Source organism: Falco rusticolus, chromosome 1 (assembly GCF_015220075.1).
Source record: "Falco rusticolus isolate bFalRus1 chromosome 1, bFalRus1.pri, whole genome shotgun sequence".
Lineage (NCBI taxonomy): Eukaryota > Metazoa > Chordata > Aves > Falconiformes > Falconidae > Falco > Falco rusticolus.
Window position 1 is genome coordinate 69,042,487 of NC_051187.1, and position 21,275 is coordinate 69,063,761.

Sequence of the window (21,275 nt, forward strand, 5' to 3'; positions counted from 1 at the left end):
GTATGTGACAGGGGCACAGAAGCCAGAAGCTGAATGAAGCAACGAGTTTTATTGTGATGCACAGGGATTAAGATTGTTTTTAATTTTATATGGCAGTTTGGGAACACCTGCTACTGTAACTCCGTGCTGCAGGCATTGTATTTTTGCCGGCCATTTCGGGAAAATGTATTATCATACAAGGCCCAACAGAAAAAGAAGGAAAATCTCTTGACTTGCCTGGCAGATCTTTTCCACAGTATTGCTACTCAGAAGAAGAAAGTTGGAGTTATTCCACCAAAGAAGTTCATATCAAGGTTACGAAAAGAGAATGGTAAGTGTGAAACTGGGATTCTCTTAGACATTCACATATCGATCAGGAGCATATAAATAAATACTGGGCAATGTGGTCATATTAATCAGATGCTCAGGTTAGATTTCTAAGTTGCTTTTAGTACTTTTGGGGGTTTAGATATGAATATTTTAGTATCTGTGTACATGAGATTGTGCTTGAAATAACCATACCAGTTCCCATAAGTTCCCAAAGGTGCATGAATTAATGATGTTTTCACAGCCCAGTGGGATAGACCACACTGTACAGGGAGCTAGGGCTGGGAATAGGGTGGCACTCTGCTGTCGTTTTTTGATTGTTGTTTTTTGTGGAGTGTAGCAGAGAGAGATGGAGAGCAGCTGGCAGTATAGAAATTGTGTGACCTAGGAATGCTACAGGCACCATTATTACAAAACACCCTGGAGGATGGGAAACCGTATGTGGGGGTGTTCAGTGGACTACACGTCAACTGCTGCTCTTGTTCTTAGAAGCTGTGGGCACAGCCTCACTTTGTGAAACGTCAGGCCCTTTTTAAGCACTAGGTTGCTAACAGCATATGCCTAATCTTGTAGTAGTTCTGTCTAAGGGATATGAGGAACATCTTGAAATAAGGACGCCTGCCACACAGCTCCGTTTTGGCCTGGATTCATATCAGTGTGGGTGGTATGCTTAGAAACAGGGGAGCTTTGAATGAAGAGACAAAGTAAGAGTCAAACACCTGGAAGAAATTGCTTCCTGGTGACAGCATATAAATGGGCAGACTGTTCATTCCTGAGCAGGCGTTTGAAACTGTGACAAAGTTAGCTGAGTCATTTAGTGATAAATGCCCCCACGAGTGTTGGGGATCACTTTTGCGGACTGGATCTTATGTTTTCAGCTTTTATAATAAGGGCCAGACTTAGTGTGTATTAACCTGCTTATGTGTTAGACACTGCAAAGCCAAAGAATCTGTGCAATATTTTCTGAGGACATCCATGTGAGCTTTTTGAGGAGCAGGGGGATAAAAATACACATTTCTGGGAACAGAGATTCATTTTTCTTCAACATGGTGGGAAAACTAAGCCTTCACTGGAGAAGTCTGTACTAAATCACCAGTGAGATACTTTCCCCTTCTCCTGTAAGCATTTTTTATTGAAGAGGACAAGTCTCTGCTCATCAGACTTGCATGTGAAAAATGAACTTTGTTAGGTGGTGTTATTATTACTATTTGTGGCAAGTTAACCTTGGCTGGCTGCCAGGTGCCCACCAAGCCTGTCTCTCATTCCCTTCCTCAGCAGGACAGGGGGAGAAAATAGATGAAAAACACTTCTGTGTTGAGATAAAGGCAGTCTAATTAAAAAAAAAAAAAAAAAAAAAAAAGCGCAAAGGCTGCACGTGGAAGCAAAGCAAAACCAAAGGAGATCTATTCTCTACCCCCCATCAGCAGGTGATTTCCAGCCACTCCCTAGGAAGCAGGGCCTTGGTATGCACAGGAGCTTCTTTGGAAGACAAACATCTTAATAACAAATGCCTGCCCCCCCCCCCCCCTTTTTTTTTTCCCCTTTCTCTGAGTTTTTATTGCTGAACACAAAGTCACACAGCATGGAATATCCCTTTGGTCAGTTTGGTTCAGCTGTCTCAGCTGTGTCCCCTCCCTACTGCTTGATCATCCCCAGCCTACCAGCCTTTGGTGTCGGGGGGAAGAGGGACAGTCTTGATGCTGTGTGAGCACTGCTCAGCAACAGCCAAAACACTGGTGCCTTACCCACACTGTTCTAGCCACACATACAAAGCACAGCACTGTACAGGCAGCTGTAAGGAAAGGGAACTCCATCCCAGCCAGATGCAGTACACCAGCATGTGTCAGCATCCAATGTATTCAGTTTCCTCAGGCATGTGTCTTACTGTCCAAACTCCGTGATGTTCCTAAGCGTCTGAGGGACTTGGGTAGGAGGTGTGGGTGTGAATCAGTGTTGCCTAAAGTTAGGCATCTAGTCTAAGGAATTAATTTAGGATGAGTCATCCTCTTGCTTTCTTCATTGACTGTAGTGGGAGTCTACACAGCCAACTCCAAAGAAGATGGTAACTTTTTTGGCAGCTAAAGTTAGGTGAGATGAAGCCTTCCCCCAAAGGAGCTTCACTGAAGCCATTGTGACTGCAAAACTGCTCTTTGGCATGATTCTAAACACTTTGCTGAGCAAGGGCCAGTACATGTATTTGGAAAGAAATAATTAATTTAGTTTGCTTTCTTGAAGGAAAGGATATACTCAGCTTTAGAAATCTTGACTCTTTTCTTCACAGATCTCTTTGACAACTACATGCAGCAGGATGCACATGAGTTTTTAAATTACCTGCTCAACACCATCGCAGACATTTTGCAAGAGGAGAAGAAACAGGAAAAGCAAAATGGGAAACTGAAAAATGGCAACATGAATGAAGCTGAAGAGAACAATAAACAAGAACTCACCTGGGTGCATGAGATTTTTCAGGGAACACTGACTAACGAAACTAGATGTTTGAACTGTGAAACCGTAAGCATTGGGATAGATTTTTTTTTTTTTTAGTTGTTGCCCATTAATAGATAGATAATTTTATATATATAAATATATGAATCTTTTCAGACATCTGAGAATTGTGGATATTCCTGTAGACTTTACTTCTTGAAGTGAGTATATTCTTTTCTAAAAATTTATTTTTCTAAGCATTACTTGGCTAACCTATGCCAAGTCTTGCTGTCCTAATACATATCTCTACAGTTAAAATCCTTGCTAGTTAATCAATACCCTTCCTTATTACTGTAACTTTGGGAAAAGAGATTCACATAATTATTCCACAAATAAGTGAAATATTAAGATGAATTTGTGTTAATTGAATCCTAAGAATGTGACTGGCATACAGAGGGTTTGTTATTAACAAACCATATGTTTTCTTTTATCTCCCTAATATTTTCTAGAGGCTGTCAGTTTGAAGGCTCTGATGTTTGAAGCATGAGTAAAAACTAGTTTTAGTTAGGAAACCTGATTGCAAGTCTCCTATCAATTTATGTGGTTTTCAATCACATGCTGCTACTTAAAGGGAAAAGAAATATTGAAGAAAAAAAAAAAAAGTTTCTCTCTTTGAGGTTGAGGTAGCTATGTGAAAGAGTAATACAGATAGCAAAAAAAGTCTCTTTTGGGGAGAACAGTGTCACTGATTTTCCAAAAATCACAGAATTATAGAATCACAAATGGTTTGGGTTGGAAGCGACCTTAAAGACCATTTAGTTCCAATCTCCCTGCCATGGAGGCTTCCACTAGACCAGGTTGGAATTAACCTCACATAACTTTTGCTTTGTAAAAGGTAGGTGTCAAGGATGAACTAGTTTTCTCAGCTCCTTCTGTAGATGGTGGAGATTGCAAAGGAGCTCCTGCAGGAAGCTCTCTCCATCTGTCAGTAGGCTATTTCATGAAACAATATTTTTAACAGTATCAGGTATTCTGCTCTATACAGCTTGTCCTGGCTCCAGTTGTTGGGCCAGCAAACTGATCTGGCCTATGAATAATGTGTTTCTAACTCAGACCAGTACTGCTGCCAAGTACTTCCTCTAAAGAAAATGCACCTTTTGATTATTTGCATTAAGATGGGAGAAGGTGCCCAGAGAAGCTATCTTCAGACAGCAAGCTGAGGTTAAATATCTAACTTTAGACAGTTGAAGTTAGGTGAGATAAACCCTACCCAGGTCCTACCAGATGTATAAAAGAATATATTCTGATATTTCTAATCATAAAGGATAGCTCTGTACTCCAAGAAAATATGACTTCTCCAGGGAATTGGATCAGAGAGGGGGGATAAAAGAGATACAGTGATAGTCAACATGTAAGAAGGGGTTGGACCAAGTTTGGAACAAGCTTGTATAAGTGAAAACATGAGATATTGAAATGTAATTCTTTAGTCTCTTTCAATTATAAAACCCCAAGTAATAACACCAAGTTAAATTAAGTGAAAAGGTAGAATTAATTTTTAACTGGCATGCTTCTTTAGGTTGTGGCCTAACTCCAAATTAATAGCCAGTGTTTACTCAGACAAACTGTAGTGAGGTCAGGATGTGTCCTTGGGCAACTGCAAAACTAAATCAAAGTGACCGCTTTGTGGAAAACAATAGTGCCAGGTATTGCTGCTGTAGGAAGGCTTGTCTGTAGCTTCCTGTGAATGCAGAAGTATACTATACTACCCAGAATACTTTTCCAGTTTATTTTTCTTGTATTATTGTATCTTGAAATCTTTAGGAAATAGTAAAATGAATTAAAAGATGTTCCTTTGCTAAAACATGTATATGTAGTGCATGAAGTGTCATTCAGATTCCAGCAGTTCTTATTCTCACTCACAAAGAGTGCACATTTGAATCTGGTTTTCCAACTACCTTTTGTTTTGGTCTGTATTATTCTAACTCCAACTAGCTCATCTTCCCCTTCAGTAAATATTTGATATGCTGGAATCAGTGACTAAATTCCTAGCTTCTTTGCGGTATTCCAATGAAACACTATACTTGCCAAAGACTTTTCCAAGTATTTAACCTCTTTCTTGATATGCAGTGTGTCTGACAGAACTCTAGTTCCAGCCATAGGGACACAATGTTCTCTGAAGCTTTGTTGCTCTGTCTTTCAGATTCTAGCTGTGTATTTATACTGCAGTTGATTGCTGCCAGTTTTGTGGTTTCCTCTTCCCTGTGGGTCAAATCATGCTTCAGGGAGGATTTTTAATCTGTTCATTTTAATCGTGTGTGTGTTATGCCTCTGTACATCCTTGATAATATTAGAATTCATCCTGCTAAAGATGTTCCTCTGGATTCAGAACTGATATGGGTTGCATTCACCGTGTTTATAGGATCCCTGACATCATGCAAAGATGAGCTGAAAGTAGTATATAACTTTCAGATCCATAGAACTGCAGAAATCTGACCACGAGGAACTTGCATCAGAACAATGGATTCAACCCCTCACTGAAGTTCTTGATTTGAACTTCACTATCCTGTCATCTGATTTAGTTAGTCTCAGGAAATGTAGTCATAGGAGGCAAAATAAGAAGTGTTACTGCAGCATTTTGTAAACAGAATTGGTTGTTATGAATATGACTAAATTCATGTGCAGTAAGTAATTCTGCAGTCTCTTTAACTCAGTTGAAGTATTATACCAATTGTCTGTTTGGGTGAGTTGGAGTTTTTTTACATCATCTTCAAGATTAAATACTCTAAGTGAAGAATCATTTTCAAAGCACAAATCAAGATCTGTCATTCTGAAAATGTTTGGGGTTACTTTTTCTTAAAAAAAGCTCTTTATTGGAATTTTTCTCCTGTTTTGCCTAAAAAACATTGGCAAAATAAAAATGATTTTGCAAAATATTATCACTTTACTATTTTTACCTTTAATCTTTTTATTTTTTTTAGTCAAAATTATTGATCAGGATCAACATTCAATGGGGAAATGCAGCTGTGTTGACCAGAAATATAAAGCCAGCCTTTTGAAATCTCACTGGAGAGAAAATATAACATGGTTAAATATGACATTTCTTGACAGATACTTATGTGGATCCTTAATAGTAAGAGTAATTATGCAGGGCATAAACTGTGATTAGGTAGTGTAATATATTATACAAAGGGTAAATAAAATTCCAGTAAAATTAAGAAATTAGGCTATGTTGCATAACAAGGAAACATAATGTAGTGCACCAGTCACAGCTAATATAGGCAGTGGTGGCCCCCCTTTAATGAATAGTAGATTATGGTCACTGCCATGGTTGGTGGGCTTGGGTAAGTGGAAGAGATGGAAATTAAGTGATAGGAAAGCTGAATTGGTAGAGCTACTAACAAATTGAAATGAATTATTTTTGTGTAATTTATTTCTGTAGAAATTGCTCTATCTTTAGCATTTGCAAATAGATATAAACAGCATTTGGATGTATGGCATTTTATTAAGTCTCTATTTTACATGTATATTTTTTGCAACAGGTTAGTAGCAAAGATGAAGATTTTCTTGACCTTTCTGTTGATGTGGAGCAGAACACATCAATTACACACTGTCTAAGGTAAATGAATGTGTCTCTTTGGCAGATAGTTCTGTCTGACTTTGCTAAATTTTGCAGGTTTAGGAAGTACAGGAAAGAGAAGCAGAATAACATGGGGTTTTGAACTTTTCCCAAGGAGAAGAAAAAGACTGTAAACTGGTTATTTCCTCTAATGACAAAATATGCATTAATGTATTTTGGTGTACTCACTTTCTCTTTCAATGTATGTGTTTGAAAGAGAAAAAAAATCATCTCTTGGCAAAAATAATTGATTGCCTTGTCATCTAGAAGAACTGCTACAGAGTAATAATTGGCTTCAAATGGATTAAAGTGAGCTTCTGCTCAAGTGCTTTGTTGATTAGGACTCATGTGCATATTAGAAGTCAAGTGTGTGCTTTTCAGAGTGAGTGATAGAGTCCCTAGAGGGCAAAAGATTTCAGAAGTCTAGTTTTCTACAAGATAAATTTCTTATTCTGTGTCTTATCCTAAAATTATGGAGAGAAATCTTTTATTCTAAGTTCTGGTTCTGCTCCTAGTACACTCTTTAAGTATTGAACAAATACTTCAGAGATAAAAATAATTTTCAGAGTTGCATGGATTATTATTCTGAAAGATTTAAAATATCTGGAGTTTTGGCATTGATAAACCTATACCTAGATTTAAGACAATATGTTGCTGCTCTAAGGTACTGATTATCAATTGGTCAAATTACTCTATCAAGCTCCAAAATTTCTGCCAAGCTTGAAATTGCATTTAAAAGTTATTCTGGAATACCTAGAAAGGGTTGCCTGGCATCTCACCCCAAGCTGAGTTACAGAAAGAGAAAGTATATGAGGTACTAACCATTTTTTGAGTCAGAAAGCAGTGGTTTCTCTGAGGATACCACAGTGGTACTAAGTAACTTCTCTTACATTTCAAAGTACTAGATCTAGTAAGTTTTTTCATTCTCAACTTCTGTTCAGTCTCCTATAGGATACTGTAGCCCTGAAGTATTCCACATGGCAGTAACTAGCCTCATTTTAAAAAGTGAGCAAACTGAAGAGCAGCTTTGGAAAGGAACACATTATTTTCTTTTTTTTCCCCCTTGTATCTTTGCCTGTTCATGGTCATCGATAATTGAATCAGTATTGGTATACAGGCTTTTCTTTGCACATTTTTAAATTCTTCAGTGTAGCCATTTCATTGTCAGCATTACTTGCCTTTCCCTATGGTGTTCAAAGTCAATTTGAAATCACACTGACGTGCAAGGAGGCTAAAGTGTGCATCTTCTCAAGTCCTTCCTAACCTGTTACTTTGTTCTGTGCTATACTGTTACTGGAAACTGAGCACTGACTTTTTCTTACAGCTTAGCCTGGTGAACTTGTTAGAAACAGCTGCTGTACATAAGTTACCATCTGTCCTTCAGTTTTCTCCATTTTTTTATTTCATTTCTTCGTTTTTAAGCTTCCTGGAAATGTTTTGTTTGAAAAGGCTGTTTTATGCAAAGTCACAGAGTACTTCAATAAAGGTACCAATAGCATTTCTGAAGAGCCAGTGGCTGTAGCTTACGATGTGGAAGAACTACACTTGCACCACTGCAGCCAACAGGTGGATGGTGGGGTTGAGAGGCACCCCAAGAAGTTAGTCCCTATCTCCACCTCAGACAGGATGCTTGCACAACCTGTTCCAAAAGGTCTTTTAGCAGTAGTAGCTCACTTGTCTATCCCAGTCCTTCCTGTTCTTACTATTAACAAGTTTTTCCCGCTGTGTGACATGAATCTTTCTTGTTTCAGTTCAAGCCTGTTTCTGCCTGCCCTGGGTACTCTGGACATAAACCAGGGCTTGCTTCCCTTCCTCTGAGCAGCAGCCTTTTACATACAGGAAGAATGTAATCGCCTTTCTTTTTAAGTTAAACAGCCTGAGGTCATTCAATGTTTCTTTCACAGGCTCTCTTCTCTAGATCTCTGCTTATGTACATTACTCTTCAGCCTTCTCTCCAATTGAAGCTCTCCCTTGGACACTATCTTTCTTGAAGTGCAGTTGCCTAAAATTAGGCACAATATTCCAGCAGAGATCTACACAATCCTGAGAAGAACGGATGCCCTAAAAGTTTGTTTATACATCCCAGTATAGTATCTGCCTTTACTCCAACAGCACAACATGCATTTTGAAGTCCACCCATTGTTCCTTTTGGAAGTGAAGGAAAGCAAAATCCCATTTTTTCTTTTCTTGAGGTGAGAGATACAGGTTGCTATTTACAGATTAAACAGGAAGACAGTCATCACTTGCTCTGATAGTCTTTTACACTAACAGCATGTCTATCTGTTTAGAAAACTTATATTTAGTTAAACTGTGGATTTCCTCTTTTTGCTATATGGTATTATGCATTATTAAATGAAGTGTAAGTGCTTTTGTGGTTTCCGTTAGTAGGAATGGCCAAGTTATTACTCATTTTGGGAACTTTGTTGTTTCCTTTTTTTTAACAACTGCTTTGCTGTGTCTTTACAGCTTTGAGTGCTACTGCAATGAAAAGGTAAATTAAAGAAAAAACCTGCACGATAACATTTAAATAGAAGGAATTTCTTTGCCACTACAAATGAATGTTCTCCGTAGTTATTTCTGTAGCTTTTCAGGTTGAAAAGGTCCGTGTGTACATAAGAGGTCCAAAGGCTACAAGCTTCTGGCATAGTCTAACTCCACAGGGTAGACAATCAGGTCTGAAGCAATAGAAGTCTAGTAACAAATATAGTACATATCCATTATTTTTATTTCCACTAGCAGTTGCGAAGTTTACCAGTTCATTTGATCCTGACTTTTAGCTAGTCTGCTTGTGCTTTTTTATTCCACTAAGAATTCTCTGATCTCTTAAAACAGAAAACGTGTATTATTTATGCATATAAACAATACAAAGCATCTTTCACACTGTGGCATAGAAGCTGTAGAGAGACGGACTGTGGAAGCATATGAGGTCAATGATAAATTATTATATCTTGAGTAGGTGTATTTAAAAATTTCTTTCTTCTGTTAAATACCATGTAAACAGAATGCAGATCGGCCTGTTAATGGAAGTCTTGAAACTAGCTCTGCAGGTATGAAGAAAAGTTCCTCAAGCCTATAGTTCTTGTACGTGCAGACTTTGCATGAACTCTGGTCAATGATCTGTTGTTTTTAACTGTTCAACATCTGTTAGAAGTGCCATTCTGTATTGATGAAACAGCTACTGAAGTTGCAGTTGTAAAGGGCAGCAAAAGCATCTGTTTGTCACTTGCATACCTCCCCCCAAGGAAAGAGTTCATGCTTATAAAATATGCCATAAGTTTTGTTCCTGGTACAGGAATTAGTAGTGCCTCTAAAGTCCGTGACTGTGCCTCAGCTGCCTTGGTAGGTAGGGTAACAGCCTTTCAGGTGGAAGTGGAAGACAAAGGAACAAATGCTAAGAGGGATGTAAGGGAACGTCCCTCAGCTTATCAAATATTTGCATATTTCTCTGGCTTTCACAGATGTAATTCCCATAGCAGTCAACTTATAAATTAAAATGTTAGGTATTACTGGCTTCAGAGTAATTAATACATTTTAAAAGAAATTCAGAAACTCTTTGAGTTTAATTCATGTTCATGGGAGGCTTGGCACAGAACAAACCAATCTCTATGAAATTTCTACCATCTGTATGTGTTTCTTTATGTTAGAAAAATATTATTGCCATAGCTTCACTTTGAGGTAGGAAGGAAACTAATGAATTCCACAAGTTTGTTTTTCTTTTAAATCAAGACTGTAGGCTTTGAAAACAAACATCAGACTCTTTCCTTAACAGCAGACCTAAAACTCAACACAAGGACATTCTGCTGAATCTTGCATCATTACGTTCCCCACACATATAATCTGTCTCTAGCATTTTCTAAAGTTTCATCTCTTCACTTATGATTCCGTGAAAGGTTATCATGTTTTTCAAAGGAATTGGCTAAATTCAGTTTATTTTGTCTTTAAATTCAAATGTGAAATCCAGTGTTCAAGATCAATGTTTACCACTGAAACAAATCCTTTCCAGTTATCATGCTTTGTTTTTATTTTAGATAAAAATATTTTTATGATCAAAGTTCTGTTGCAACTTGTCTTTCAAGAGATGTATCTTGTCCTAAATTTCATCACTTTCTGATCAAATTCTTTAAGACCATATAAAGAAAAAAAAACAGTAAAAGCATTCTCAGTTAGAATAAATATCCAGTCATAGAAGTACCTCTCTGTATGCTCTGTCAACCTTAAAGGACATAGAACTTGGAAATGGAAAATCCTCCCCTTTTAAGAAGTTATGTAAATAACCTCTAATACCCATGCCCTGGCAATCTATATGGTCTTCAGCTCTTTCGTCTTCCCCTGTGGTGATGATGCCAGGAAGAAAGAGTCATCCAGAATCCTCCCTTTGCCTTTATAAGGTGATTCTTGTTCTGCCTACTGTGAGAGTAGACCATGCCATTCAGTGTGTGAACTGCAATAGTAGAATGGAATTTATTGGGCCCAAATAGATCTGAATTTGCCTGGAGTTTGGAAGTCTATCAGGTACAGTGTAGCTGCAATCAACAGGACAGGTCTGTACTTCAGATATATCTGTTTAAGGCCCAAAATCACAAGACAACCTGTGTGCTTAAAGCAGAAGACAGGTGCATATGTCTGCATTTACAGCTCTCAAAACACCTGCTCAGCTGCAATGTAGCACTAGAGGTGACAAAAATTTACTGTCATTTTTTTTACAGTTAAATGTTTTAGGTACCTAAGATACTCCTCATAGCATATCAGCACTGACTTCCAACAAATCTTGTCTGTGAACTGGGAGACAGTATCAAACCTTCCTCTGCCTCTATCACTTCAAAAGCGCAATCCAGAAATATTTCCAAGGGTATTTACTTGATTAGGATTTACAAAATCTTCTATACTAGCTGACCTTTTCCTTTTTTGGACAGTAAGAAGTTATAATCAAATAACTTAAGGATGGCAGTTCAAGAGGTTAGAGGATGCAGAAAACTGAGTTCAGTTTATTTCTTCTGTGAGCTATTTGGGGATGACACAAATGCACCTGAAGCTGTTCCGTTCTGCAAATAATTTAAAAAGGGACTGGATGGATTTGGTGACTACATCCAAGTCTAGGCAGCCCCTTGGTACATAAGAGACCAGGTTATAAGTCCCTTTTTGAGATACCTGACTCTCCATCTGTATCATATGGAGGGCCTCAGCTCCTAATACAGGGCATCGTAGCAGCCAAATACTTCAAGTCCCTTTGCAAACCCCAACACAGTTGCTTCAGATGTTCCAGAAAATTGGACTTGGTGGAGAGAGGATTTCATCCTGTGTGTCTTTTAAGGGTTCCATTTTCATCAGCCCAAGTGGGGCAAAAGTGTAAAGATCCTTTAAGAACTGATAATTGTGTTTATTTACAGAGACTTCAGTAACACAGAGACATTATGTAGTGAACAGAAATACTACTGCGAAACTTGCTGCAGTAAACAAGAGGCACAGAAAAGGTAAGTGAAGAGCAGGGTGTTTCACCATGTCCCTCCTGGGCTTTGACAAACCTTCTCCTTAATTATTATTGTATTTAGATACCTAGAAGCCTTACACCCCAACTGCATTCTCTATGTGGGCCAGAGAGCCTACAGACAGATTCAAAGCTATTACATATGTCTTATCTGGAAGTTGACTATTGTTACTTACAAAGTGCTTTTATAAGCAAACGTTTACTCATTAAGGAAAGACAGAATGGCTTTGAACTGGTCAGGTCTTTATCATATGCACTCTAATGGTTTCACAGGATGAGAGTAAAAAAACTGCCAATGATTCTTGCCTTACACCTCAAGAGGTTCAAGTATATGGAGCAATTGCACAGGTATACTAAGCTGTCTTATCGTGTAGTATTTCCTCTGGAGTTACGTCTCTTTAACACATCTGGCGATGCTGTCAACCTAGATCGGATGTACGACTTGGTAGCCGTTGTTGTTCACTGTGGAAGGTAAGATACTTTCATGTATACCTCAAGCTTATTGCCAGACATTTGCCAAGGGCAGAGCATGCCAGACAAAATGTGGGAAGTCCCAAAAGTCACAAGATTGGCTTGAATTAATGGAGCTCCCTCTTTCCTCATCAGCCCACTTAGAGAGCTTGGGAGCCAGGACTCTGTGAGGGCCAGATGTTGCTAGCGTGTAGGCCCTACAACAGATCACCTTGGTCTCCTGTCAAGGCAATGAAAATGATAATTTTAATAAAGCTTCCCACATATGGGGTATTGTCAAATATGAAACACACGGAAAAATCCTTGAGGGTCTAGGAATATGACTTGTTCTCCCTCTTCTCAATGACTATATGTAACTAAATATTCATGGTCGATACCAAACAATTTCCCCCTTTAAATTTACTTCAGATTTTTTTTTAAATTTTTGCAATAGTTGATGCCTACAATGAGCAAATTGTTGTGTTCTATAGGTTAATTTGTAAATGGTCGTGACACAGATGAAAACAACACATTTAGTTTTCAGTTGATGAAGTCTTTGCAACAAGTCAGTAAAAAGGCAAAAGGAGTAAATATCTACTGTACCACCAGGGGTGTGTTTAATACGTTCTGCATAATAGTTATAATTCAGTCTGCTTGCATATAGAAATGTGACTTATCAAAATGGACTCAATAGTATCTTCTAATATTTTGTGGTTTGTGTTTTTGCTTGTCTTTCTAGTGGACCAAATCGGGGACATTATATTACTATTGTGAAAAGTCATGGATTTTGGCTCTTGTTTGATGATGACATTGTAGAGGTCAGTATGCTGAAGGTCACGAGCACAGCTTTTGTGTTTACATTCTCTTCTCTATTTGTAGTTAAAATTCTGATCCAGATCTGGTATAGATTACTAGTCTGCAAAGCCACAGTTTGGTTGTAATGTGACATGTATCTCAACTCTGTTAGGAAATAAGACTGCAAAAACCCCTATTAATCCTGCAGTTCTTACTCTGTCAATGTCAGAGGGAGTTGTTTTATTTCAGAGCAACATCAAACGTTTTTAATATCAGACTTCAAGGGTTTAATTTGGAATGTTTTCTATGTCTAATAAAATCAACTTAATTCATTAGAACCTGAAATATCCGGGAACTATTTTGCAATCCTTGGCAGTATCACTTGGAAAAATTGGACTGCGTATAGCTAGCCCTGCTGTACAATTTTAATATTCGAACAATTGGGAAGTTACAAGAAAATCTGGATTCTGGAATGGATCTGGGTTTATCTGAATATAACTTAAAGCAGGATCTGACCCACAGCTGTTACAGTTTCTGTCTAAGCATTCTGCAATTCTTTGCTAAGCCAACCCTTTACGCTGTTGTGGCACCTTGACAAAACTGAGGTCTTAAGTCTGATTTCCCAGGGTAAATCCAGTGGGCAAAGTAAGCACTGGGACATTGAATGGGACGTGTCTTGAAGACGGTTTCTGGAAATTTCAGAAATACGGGGTCACACGGTCACATTTATGTGTTTTAACAGTGTTCACTACTGCATTCCAAAGAGTCTCTCTGTTATTGGAAAAAGCCTAATCCGTTAGATTCACTGAGGCAGGCATTCCTATTGACTTCCATGACTGAGACCAATGGGGCTTAGCCCCTGAGCATTACCCTTTCCCTGCTTAAATTGCAAGCAGAATTTGAAAATTGCTACCGTGAAACAAATAACTCGGTTTGTCTTTTGTGTTTATACAGTCATGTAGATTGTGTTTGGTATTTATTTTACCTAGCTGCCCATTAAATTTTTTTATTTATTTTGCAGAAAATAGATGCTCAAGCTATCGAAGAATTCTATGGTCTGACCTCTGATATATCAAAAAATTCAGAGTCTGGATATATTTTGTTCTATCAATCAAGAGAGTGACTTGGCACACTGTGACAATTGCACACAATGATGCTACACACAAAAGAAGGTGATGGCCCCCCTTAACTGACTTTTACACAGACCACATCTTGTATGGTTGAACGATAATACACTCTGTCTCCTATTAAAGGGTCTATGTGATATTGCCTATAACTGTCCATTTTTGACATGCGGAGCATTGTTTTGGGGAGGGGGGTTGTTTGTAGTTTTTAAGTCTGAAGAATTAATTGCAGTCAGATTTTAGTGGAATTTATATGGACTAACATTTACAGATAATAAGATTTGGATGTCAACTGTTAAACCCAATCCAGCTAGAGTAGTATTTTATATGGAAGTGTTCATTGCATTTAAGGCAAAATTGTTTAAAACTTTCTAAATGGCTTTGGGGCATGTTGGTTTACAATGCATTCCTTTAAATACATCCTGACATATACTTACCCATTTTAAGTGTAAGGAAAATAATCTGTTTCATGATGGTTGGAATTATGATTGTATAGGGGATTTTTTTACATGTTACTCTCTGCTGCAGAAAAGATATTCTTCCAAAATCATTTAAGCTTTGGGTTGTTAAAAACTTCCAGTGCATAACCCTAGGCCTAAAATGCACATAGAGGGATTTAAATTACAGTGGATCTAAGTAATTCTGTGTGTCCAGTCAGTTTGTTTATCATGAGATAGTACAGATGAGGTGAGATTTCAGACCTTACAGAGCACTGGAATAAAAGGAGTGGGATGACACATAACACAAAGATAAATTACATTTATGGAGACTGAACTTATCTTTCTGTTAAAATTATGTCATAGGTTGTTTGCTTAACTGAGGTTGCAGAGTTTGCAGCACTGCTTATGTATATATAACATCCATCAGAACTTAAATTACACAGTCCATTTAAGTGTGGTGTTCATGCAATATATGACACAGCTCGATCCTGCAGTTTTCTGAGTATCTGTAGATCCCATTTTAATTTCTGAAGACAGAGTTGATTTCTTAGCAACATAACATAATGCATAACAACTATTGGTTTACACATGCTGTCATATCATCTCTAACATTTTGGCCATGTTTGGCAGCATTTGTGTCACCACAAAAACAGATAGGGCTCTGGAGTGTCTGATTTTAAAAACATCCAAACACTTAGTGCAAAAGGATTAATTTGTGATTTTACTGGGTAAATTTGGCTGGCACCAGTCATGGACTAGCTAATAAAATTGCTGAACTCACGTACTGGAATTTGGCAAAGAATGAATGTAGAAGAAAGTATCAGTAGGGCATGAAAAGGGATCGACAGCAGGCTGAGAGAGTGGTAACACTGGGTAACCACTTTGCTTGGTTTGAACTTTCACTCCATTATACAATTCTTTTACCTTAGTAGCCAAATTCCTATTCCAATGAAGTCAACAGCAAAAACACTCTTGTCTTCAGGGGGCCTGACAGTTGGTTCTAGTATTTACAAGGAAATGTTTTCGTCTCACAACATTGATTTCTACCTGTTATATTCCTTCACTCTCGTTAATTAATTATAAGACAATGTTGCTTTTGGTCCTTCTTTTCTTTCAGAAGCCTGCCTGCCACCTTAGGGCCAACAATCCATTTTAAAAAATGGCTTTTGAAGTGTAGCTAAATCTTATATTGTAGTCTTCTGTAGGAAAAATAATAACTTTTTTCATTGTAATCTACTGTGAATGTGAAATATCTTTTGTTAAATAACGGTGAAGATGAAGTACTAGTTTCTACTGTAACGTCAGTTGAAGTTCAGTTGGATTTGTCAATGGCCATTTTGAAAACTAAGGAAATGTAGCACTTTACACTGAATGAGAAACAGAAGTGGACTTTTCATCTAACATTATTTGTGATTTATCACGTTGTTATACTGATACAAGAAAACAGACTTAGAATGTAACCTTAGCGTACTTAGTTTGGGGAACAAGTAGTGGTCTACAGAGATCACTCACATGAATGAAGGCTGTTATGCAGGCACAAGACAAGCATTATTGTGATGCAGCTCTAGTTCTTTTATTGACATTAGAATGAAATGTTCTGTCTCTAACACAGAAGACAGACATCTTACCAGAGACTTCAACTCTCACTGAGACTCAGGAGCTTTTCCACTGAAAAGCTGAGCCTGCAAATCCCTCTTTACTGGATTTCTTTATAAACATGTGGAATTTCCATATAAAAATATAATAATCACTTGCTTTTTAAAATGGATAAGTTTTCCCTATGAATGAAGGCACTTTCTGGATCAGCGTTAGTCAGTGCTGGTCCAAAAGTCTCTAAATCACAGTTTACTGTCGAACATTCTTAGGGCATTCTTCAATTTTAAAACAAACAACAAAAGAGATATTCTTAAGGTATCATTTGAATGTTTAGGGCTCATGTTTATATGAAAAGTAATTTTTCATAAAAATGATTTTAAAATCAGTTCAATTTTAGGAAATGTTTTCCATATTTTAATTGACTTATCTGAAAATTGATATTTTTAATACTACTAATATGAATATTTAAAGGCTAAAGTACAGGGTAATAATCTCTGGTTTTCCCCTGCTGCAAGACAGCTTTAGGTTGTAAAATATAGAGATAATGCAGTATGTTTTTGAGAGTAAAATTACTAGAATAAGCCTTGTCATAAAGTATGAAAAAGCATTTTAAATTCATGCTAGCCCATGAAAAGTTCACAGCACTGGTATCACACCAGTCCAACATCAGTGGTCTGACATCAACTGAAAAATTGTGGAATATTGACTTTATGCTAACACCAGCTAAACTAAGGAGCATTTTCTTTTGATAAAAAAAAAAAATACAGTCACAATTCTATAAATTATATCCAGTTTACAGTGTGCTGAATGTCTTGACTTCAGTCCAGCAAAAGCTGTCCATTACGGCTGTATGAATAGTGCCAGCCTAGGCAGCAGAACTTATCTTCTGTGTCAAATTAAGCACATTCACGCAGGATTGGGATCCTCACAGAAACAATCATGTAAAGTATTTTGGTTGAATAAATAAAATGTAATCCCTTTTCTGTCATGCTTATGTATAGATTTCCAGTCCCTTAGGAATCAATGGAAAAATATCTAGGACAATAAAAGCTTTTCAGCCAGCAGATAGAAAACAAAATTGTAGCACAGATGTCTAATAGTACTCCGTGCTTCCCGAAAATGAGAAGTTCTGAGTCTGTTAGGCCTAATGACATCTGAAGTTTTCTACTTGTTTCACACGCTGTTGCTGAGATGTCTTGTCCATTTATAAATCTTATTACTGTGTTCTTACTTGGAAAAAAAGAATGTTTTTGTCCTGTGCTGTTTTTTCCACTGAACCCAATGAAGCACTGCAGTGCTGATGAATCAGTTACCTTAGAGGATGAGCTCAGACCAAAACTTTTATGTTTCACAGAACAGGCTGTCAGGATTTTATGTAATTTCTATTTTTGGGGCATAGCAGAGGGAGGCAGAAGAGGGAAGTGATGGAGTCCATACCAGTGAAGCAGAGCACCTTGTTGAAACTGTCCCAAAATTGCTCCTATCAGTTTTATTTTAATAATTTACAGTTACCTCAGAACAGTAGATTACATCTTAAAAGTCTTGTTCCTTTAGCAGTTGCAGTAAAGAAAATAAGGCGGTAGGTATTTCCTTCATATCAGATTTAATAAAGATATTAAAGACCTAAGCTGAAACTGAAATTCATGTTAAATGGCGAGTCCTTAAAATGCTACTACAACCTGTCTTTTATCTTCAGACATTACATTTCATTCACCCATCTGTTACAGCATCAGGTACTGGGGACCTGAGCCGACTACTTGCAGCTGCCAGTGATTTTATGCCTCTCAGCAGCAGCCCCTTCTTGGTTTGTCTCTTTTTTGCTGCTTGTGGCTACGAGTGTGAGCAGTGTCTTACAGCTAAATGTGTACTAGAAATGTTCAGAAGTTTTTGGCTATGTACCTGTACTTTACTACTACCTTTTATCAGTGTTTGTTTTAATTTATTTTTCTTTGATTTATCTTTTTTTTGTATTTGTATAATAACTTACGTAGTTAATATTATTAGTTTTCTGGTTTAATTTTAATGTACTTTGATTTTTTTTTTAAATGTAATCAACCCAAGCACTTTAAGCAACAACATCAATCTTGTGAAATTCCAATCAGCTTAACATTTTGTCGTTGTCTTTTTGCTTTTGCAGCTGTTTGCTTGTGATCCAACATCTCTGGTTACAACCCAATTTCCATTTTTAGGCTTGTAGTCCTAGTTGGGTTGTAAATTTGGGAAGCCCAAATTTGTCCATACATATTTGTTGGTACATAACAAGGATGCGGTATTTTCCACATTTCTGCTACATATAGCAGTATGTACCTAACAAGTTGCACTCACAGTGCACGTTTCGCAGCCTTTTTGCACTGTACCTGCTAACCCGTCTGCGAATTACTGTAATACCTTAATCTGTAGCACAGTTACCAACGACTGTAATTTAGAAAAGCTCCACTTCTCACAGGACAATTCTCTTTTACCAAACACAGCGGTCAATCAGCTGATGATACAGGTATTGCTCTCTTTGCCATTTTATCTGTGTTCTGTACAGTCTCAAGTATAAATATACTTAAGAGCTGCGTTTATTCTTGTGTGAGTGCTAGCAAGGAGAGCAATCTTTTTTTCTTCTTCCTTCTCTCCACTTGGGCTCATACAAAGGGAGGAGATAATGAGGTAGGATAAGTGCTGGTGTAAAAATGCCACACCATCTGTCAAAGACACTGGATGTTTCTTAGAGGCCAGCATCTGTGGTGTCCATATCAGAAAGTCACAGACTTTCTGTGCTAATGCAAGGGTTATTCTTAGGTTTCTAGACATCATATTCTTGTTGATCAATGAAAAGACCAGGGCTTTTTCCTGTTGCATCAGTTCTGCTGCTGAGGTATTTCTTCTCAATTTAACATGGCACATAACATTTAAATAGATCTTGGGAAGCCTTGGTAGACAGCCTTTTAATTTCTTTCCAGTTAACATGCATTACTTCAAAGAGATTGCTTGAACCTGTCCACAAGACTTACTCAGATTAACACATGCCTTTTGCATACAAGGTCAAATAACACCTGTCAGGAGGTATGTGCCCACCTAATGGGACCATCTGGGCTAAGCCCACACCTTTTTACACACTAATGATTCTTTACCCCCCAGGAGGTTTGCTTGCTGACTTTGCCTGAATGATTTAATATGAAACCGCACATAACTCCCTTTATTCATGGTCTCTGAGTTGCTATAATTCTTTAATAATTCTGCTTCATTTGGCTATCAAAACTGGGACTATTGTACAACATAAAATAAATTGTGTGTGCCATTCACAGTGGTCGATTTAACAGCCTAATGCTTCTGATGAAGGCTCTTGCAGGTGACAACTTCACTATATGTAAGAATATTAAAGAGTGACTTCTCAGTGATGGCGCGATAGGTCCGTAGGAGGAGCTGGATTAGCATACAGCTTCCTAACCCTCAGCTTGTACCCAGCTGGAGTTGGTACTCCATCCCCTAGTTAATCCAAACCCTTCTCCTAGCGGTTCCAAAGTAGCAGGAGCAAACCCTTTGTGAAGATACCTTGCAGTTCACCAAAACATCTTGCTTGCCACAGTAGATAATTAATGAATATTAGCAACCCCTCTCTCCCCACTCCCCAAAACCTCATTAGTAGGTATACATTCCTTAAAGAGGCTGTGCTTAAACATCAGCTTTGTATTTGCCATGGTGTTCATATTTGCAGTTGTTCCAAGACAGACTGTGTTCACATACTGAATTGTTTCCTAGCCGTCTCTCAACTCTCATTCTAACAGCAAGAGCAACGTCAGGGCAGCCGTGTTACGGACTTTTCCTGGAGACAATTTTCTAGCTTCAGTGGCTTTTGTTAAAGACTTAACACAAGCTCCATAACTTACCCGTGACTTTGTAGGAGTAAAGTCACCATAAGCTGTATGAATATGAGCGTAAGGTACAGGGAAGAAGAAAGAAAATAGGAAGAAATACGGAAAGGGCTGGCTTTTTGGAGGCTTTGAATATGTATATCTGTTTGTAAATATATAGTCCCTCTCTACCTTGTCAAAATGATGCAATCATAATAAAACCACTTAAATATTTTGTGCTAGTTTTTTAAATGGAGTAAGACATAGTAAAATTATTAGGCACACCAATTGGAGACACACAAAAATACTGAATTTCTAGTGAAGTGTACAATACATGGTGTATGTGTACAGTTGAGTATCTGCTCTTTTTAATCATGTACATGTAATTAAAACCTGCACTACCTGCAGAACTGTAAGATAAATTTAATGTTGGTTATTAAGGTTGTAACATAAGAAAACAGTATTTTCTCCTGTTAACATGTTTATATTTTACATAAAATAAACTCCCTAGCTGATCTTGCTTCCACTCAACTTGCTTTGAATTCAGCTGGAGTCAGACTAAGGCTGAACATTGACGCTGGTTGTTACGCAACATGCTTGTGGATGTCAGGTATCTGTATTGTTACAGATGGCAAGACTGCTGATGCTCACTTCTTATTTCATTTAATGGAGTCATCGCATTTCAAGTGACATCAGAGAATATTTCACCACCTGGGCTAACTGCCTCTGAAGTGTCTTAAGGGAACCAATTTTGCGTGCAGTTCCTGAGTGGGTTTGGTGGATTACACGTACAATTGCGTGACTGAGCTGTACCTAGTTAAAGGACATCATGACCTTGCTGATGTTACTGAGGACAGCTAAAACTGAAGGGGAAAAAAAAGCAGCAAAAACCTTTTGCATCAGGGACTAGGAATTCCAAGCCCTATAGCCTGGGATTTTGCTTGGGACTACCAGAGTGGGAAAGGGTTTTGCTAATGAGGTCTAAAATTCTGCCAGAGAATTGAAAGGTTCCTGTAGTCTGCTCATTTTCCTGGTTATTAATCAGCAAACACAATTCACTTTCTCAAACGTTACATAAATAAAAGACTGGTGTTTCTTGCTTTTGTCTGAATGGATTCTTGTTATTTCCTCAGAATCATTCAGAGAACCAAAATCAAACATAGCTGTCGAACTGCATGTTAAATTTGTAGCTAACACGCT

At 37.8% G+C, this 21,275-nt stretch overlaps 1 protein-coding gene across 3 annotated transcripts in view; it reads left to right on the forward strand.

The window, feature by feature from the left end:
- The window catches only part of USP46 (ubiquitin specific peptidase 46), a 34,225-nt gene extending 13,635 nt beyond the window's left edge, over window positions 1–20,590 (forward strand). For 2 of the 3 annotated variants that reach the window (XM_037383195.1, XM_037383201.1), the window contains 7 exons: window positions 97–310; window positions 2,588–2,817; window positions 6,270–6,346; window positions 11,734–11,817; window positions 12,105–12,302; window positions 13,021–13,099; window positions 14,098–20,590. In XM_037383195.1, the coding sequence (XP_037239092.1) occupies window positions 2,605–2,817; window positions 6,270–6,346; window positions 11,734–11,817; window positions 12,105–12,302; window positions 13,021–13,099; window positions 14,098–14,199 (753 nt within the window). In that variant the 5' untranslated portion in view covers window positions 97–310; window positions 2,588–2,604 and the 3' untranslated portion in view covers window positions 14,200–20,590. The remainder of the gene's footprint in view (window positions 1–96; window positions 311–2,587; window positions 2,818–6,269; window positions 6,347–11,733; window positions 11,818–12,104; window positions 12,303–13,020; window positions 13,100–14,097) is intronic. The other variant, XM_037383185.1, reaches the window with a different exon arrangement.
- Window positions 20,591–21,275: the final 685 nt, after the last annotated feature.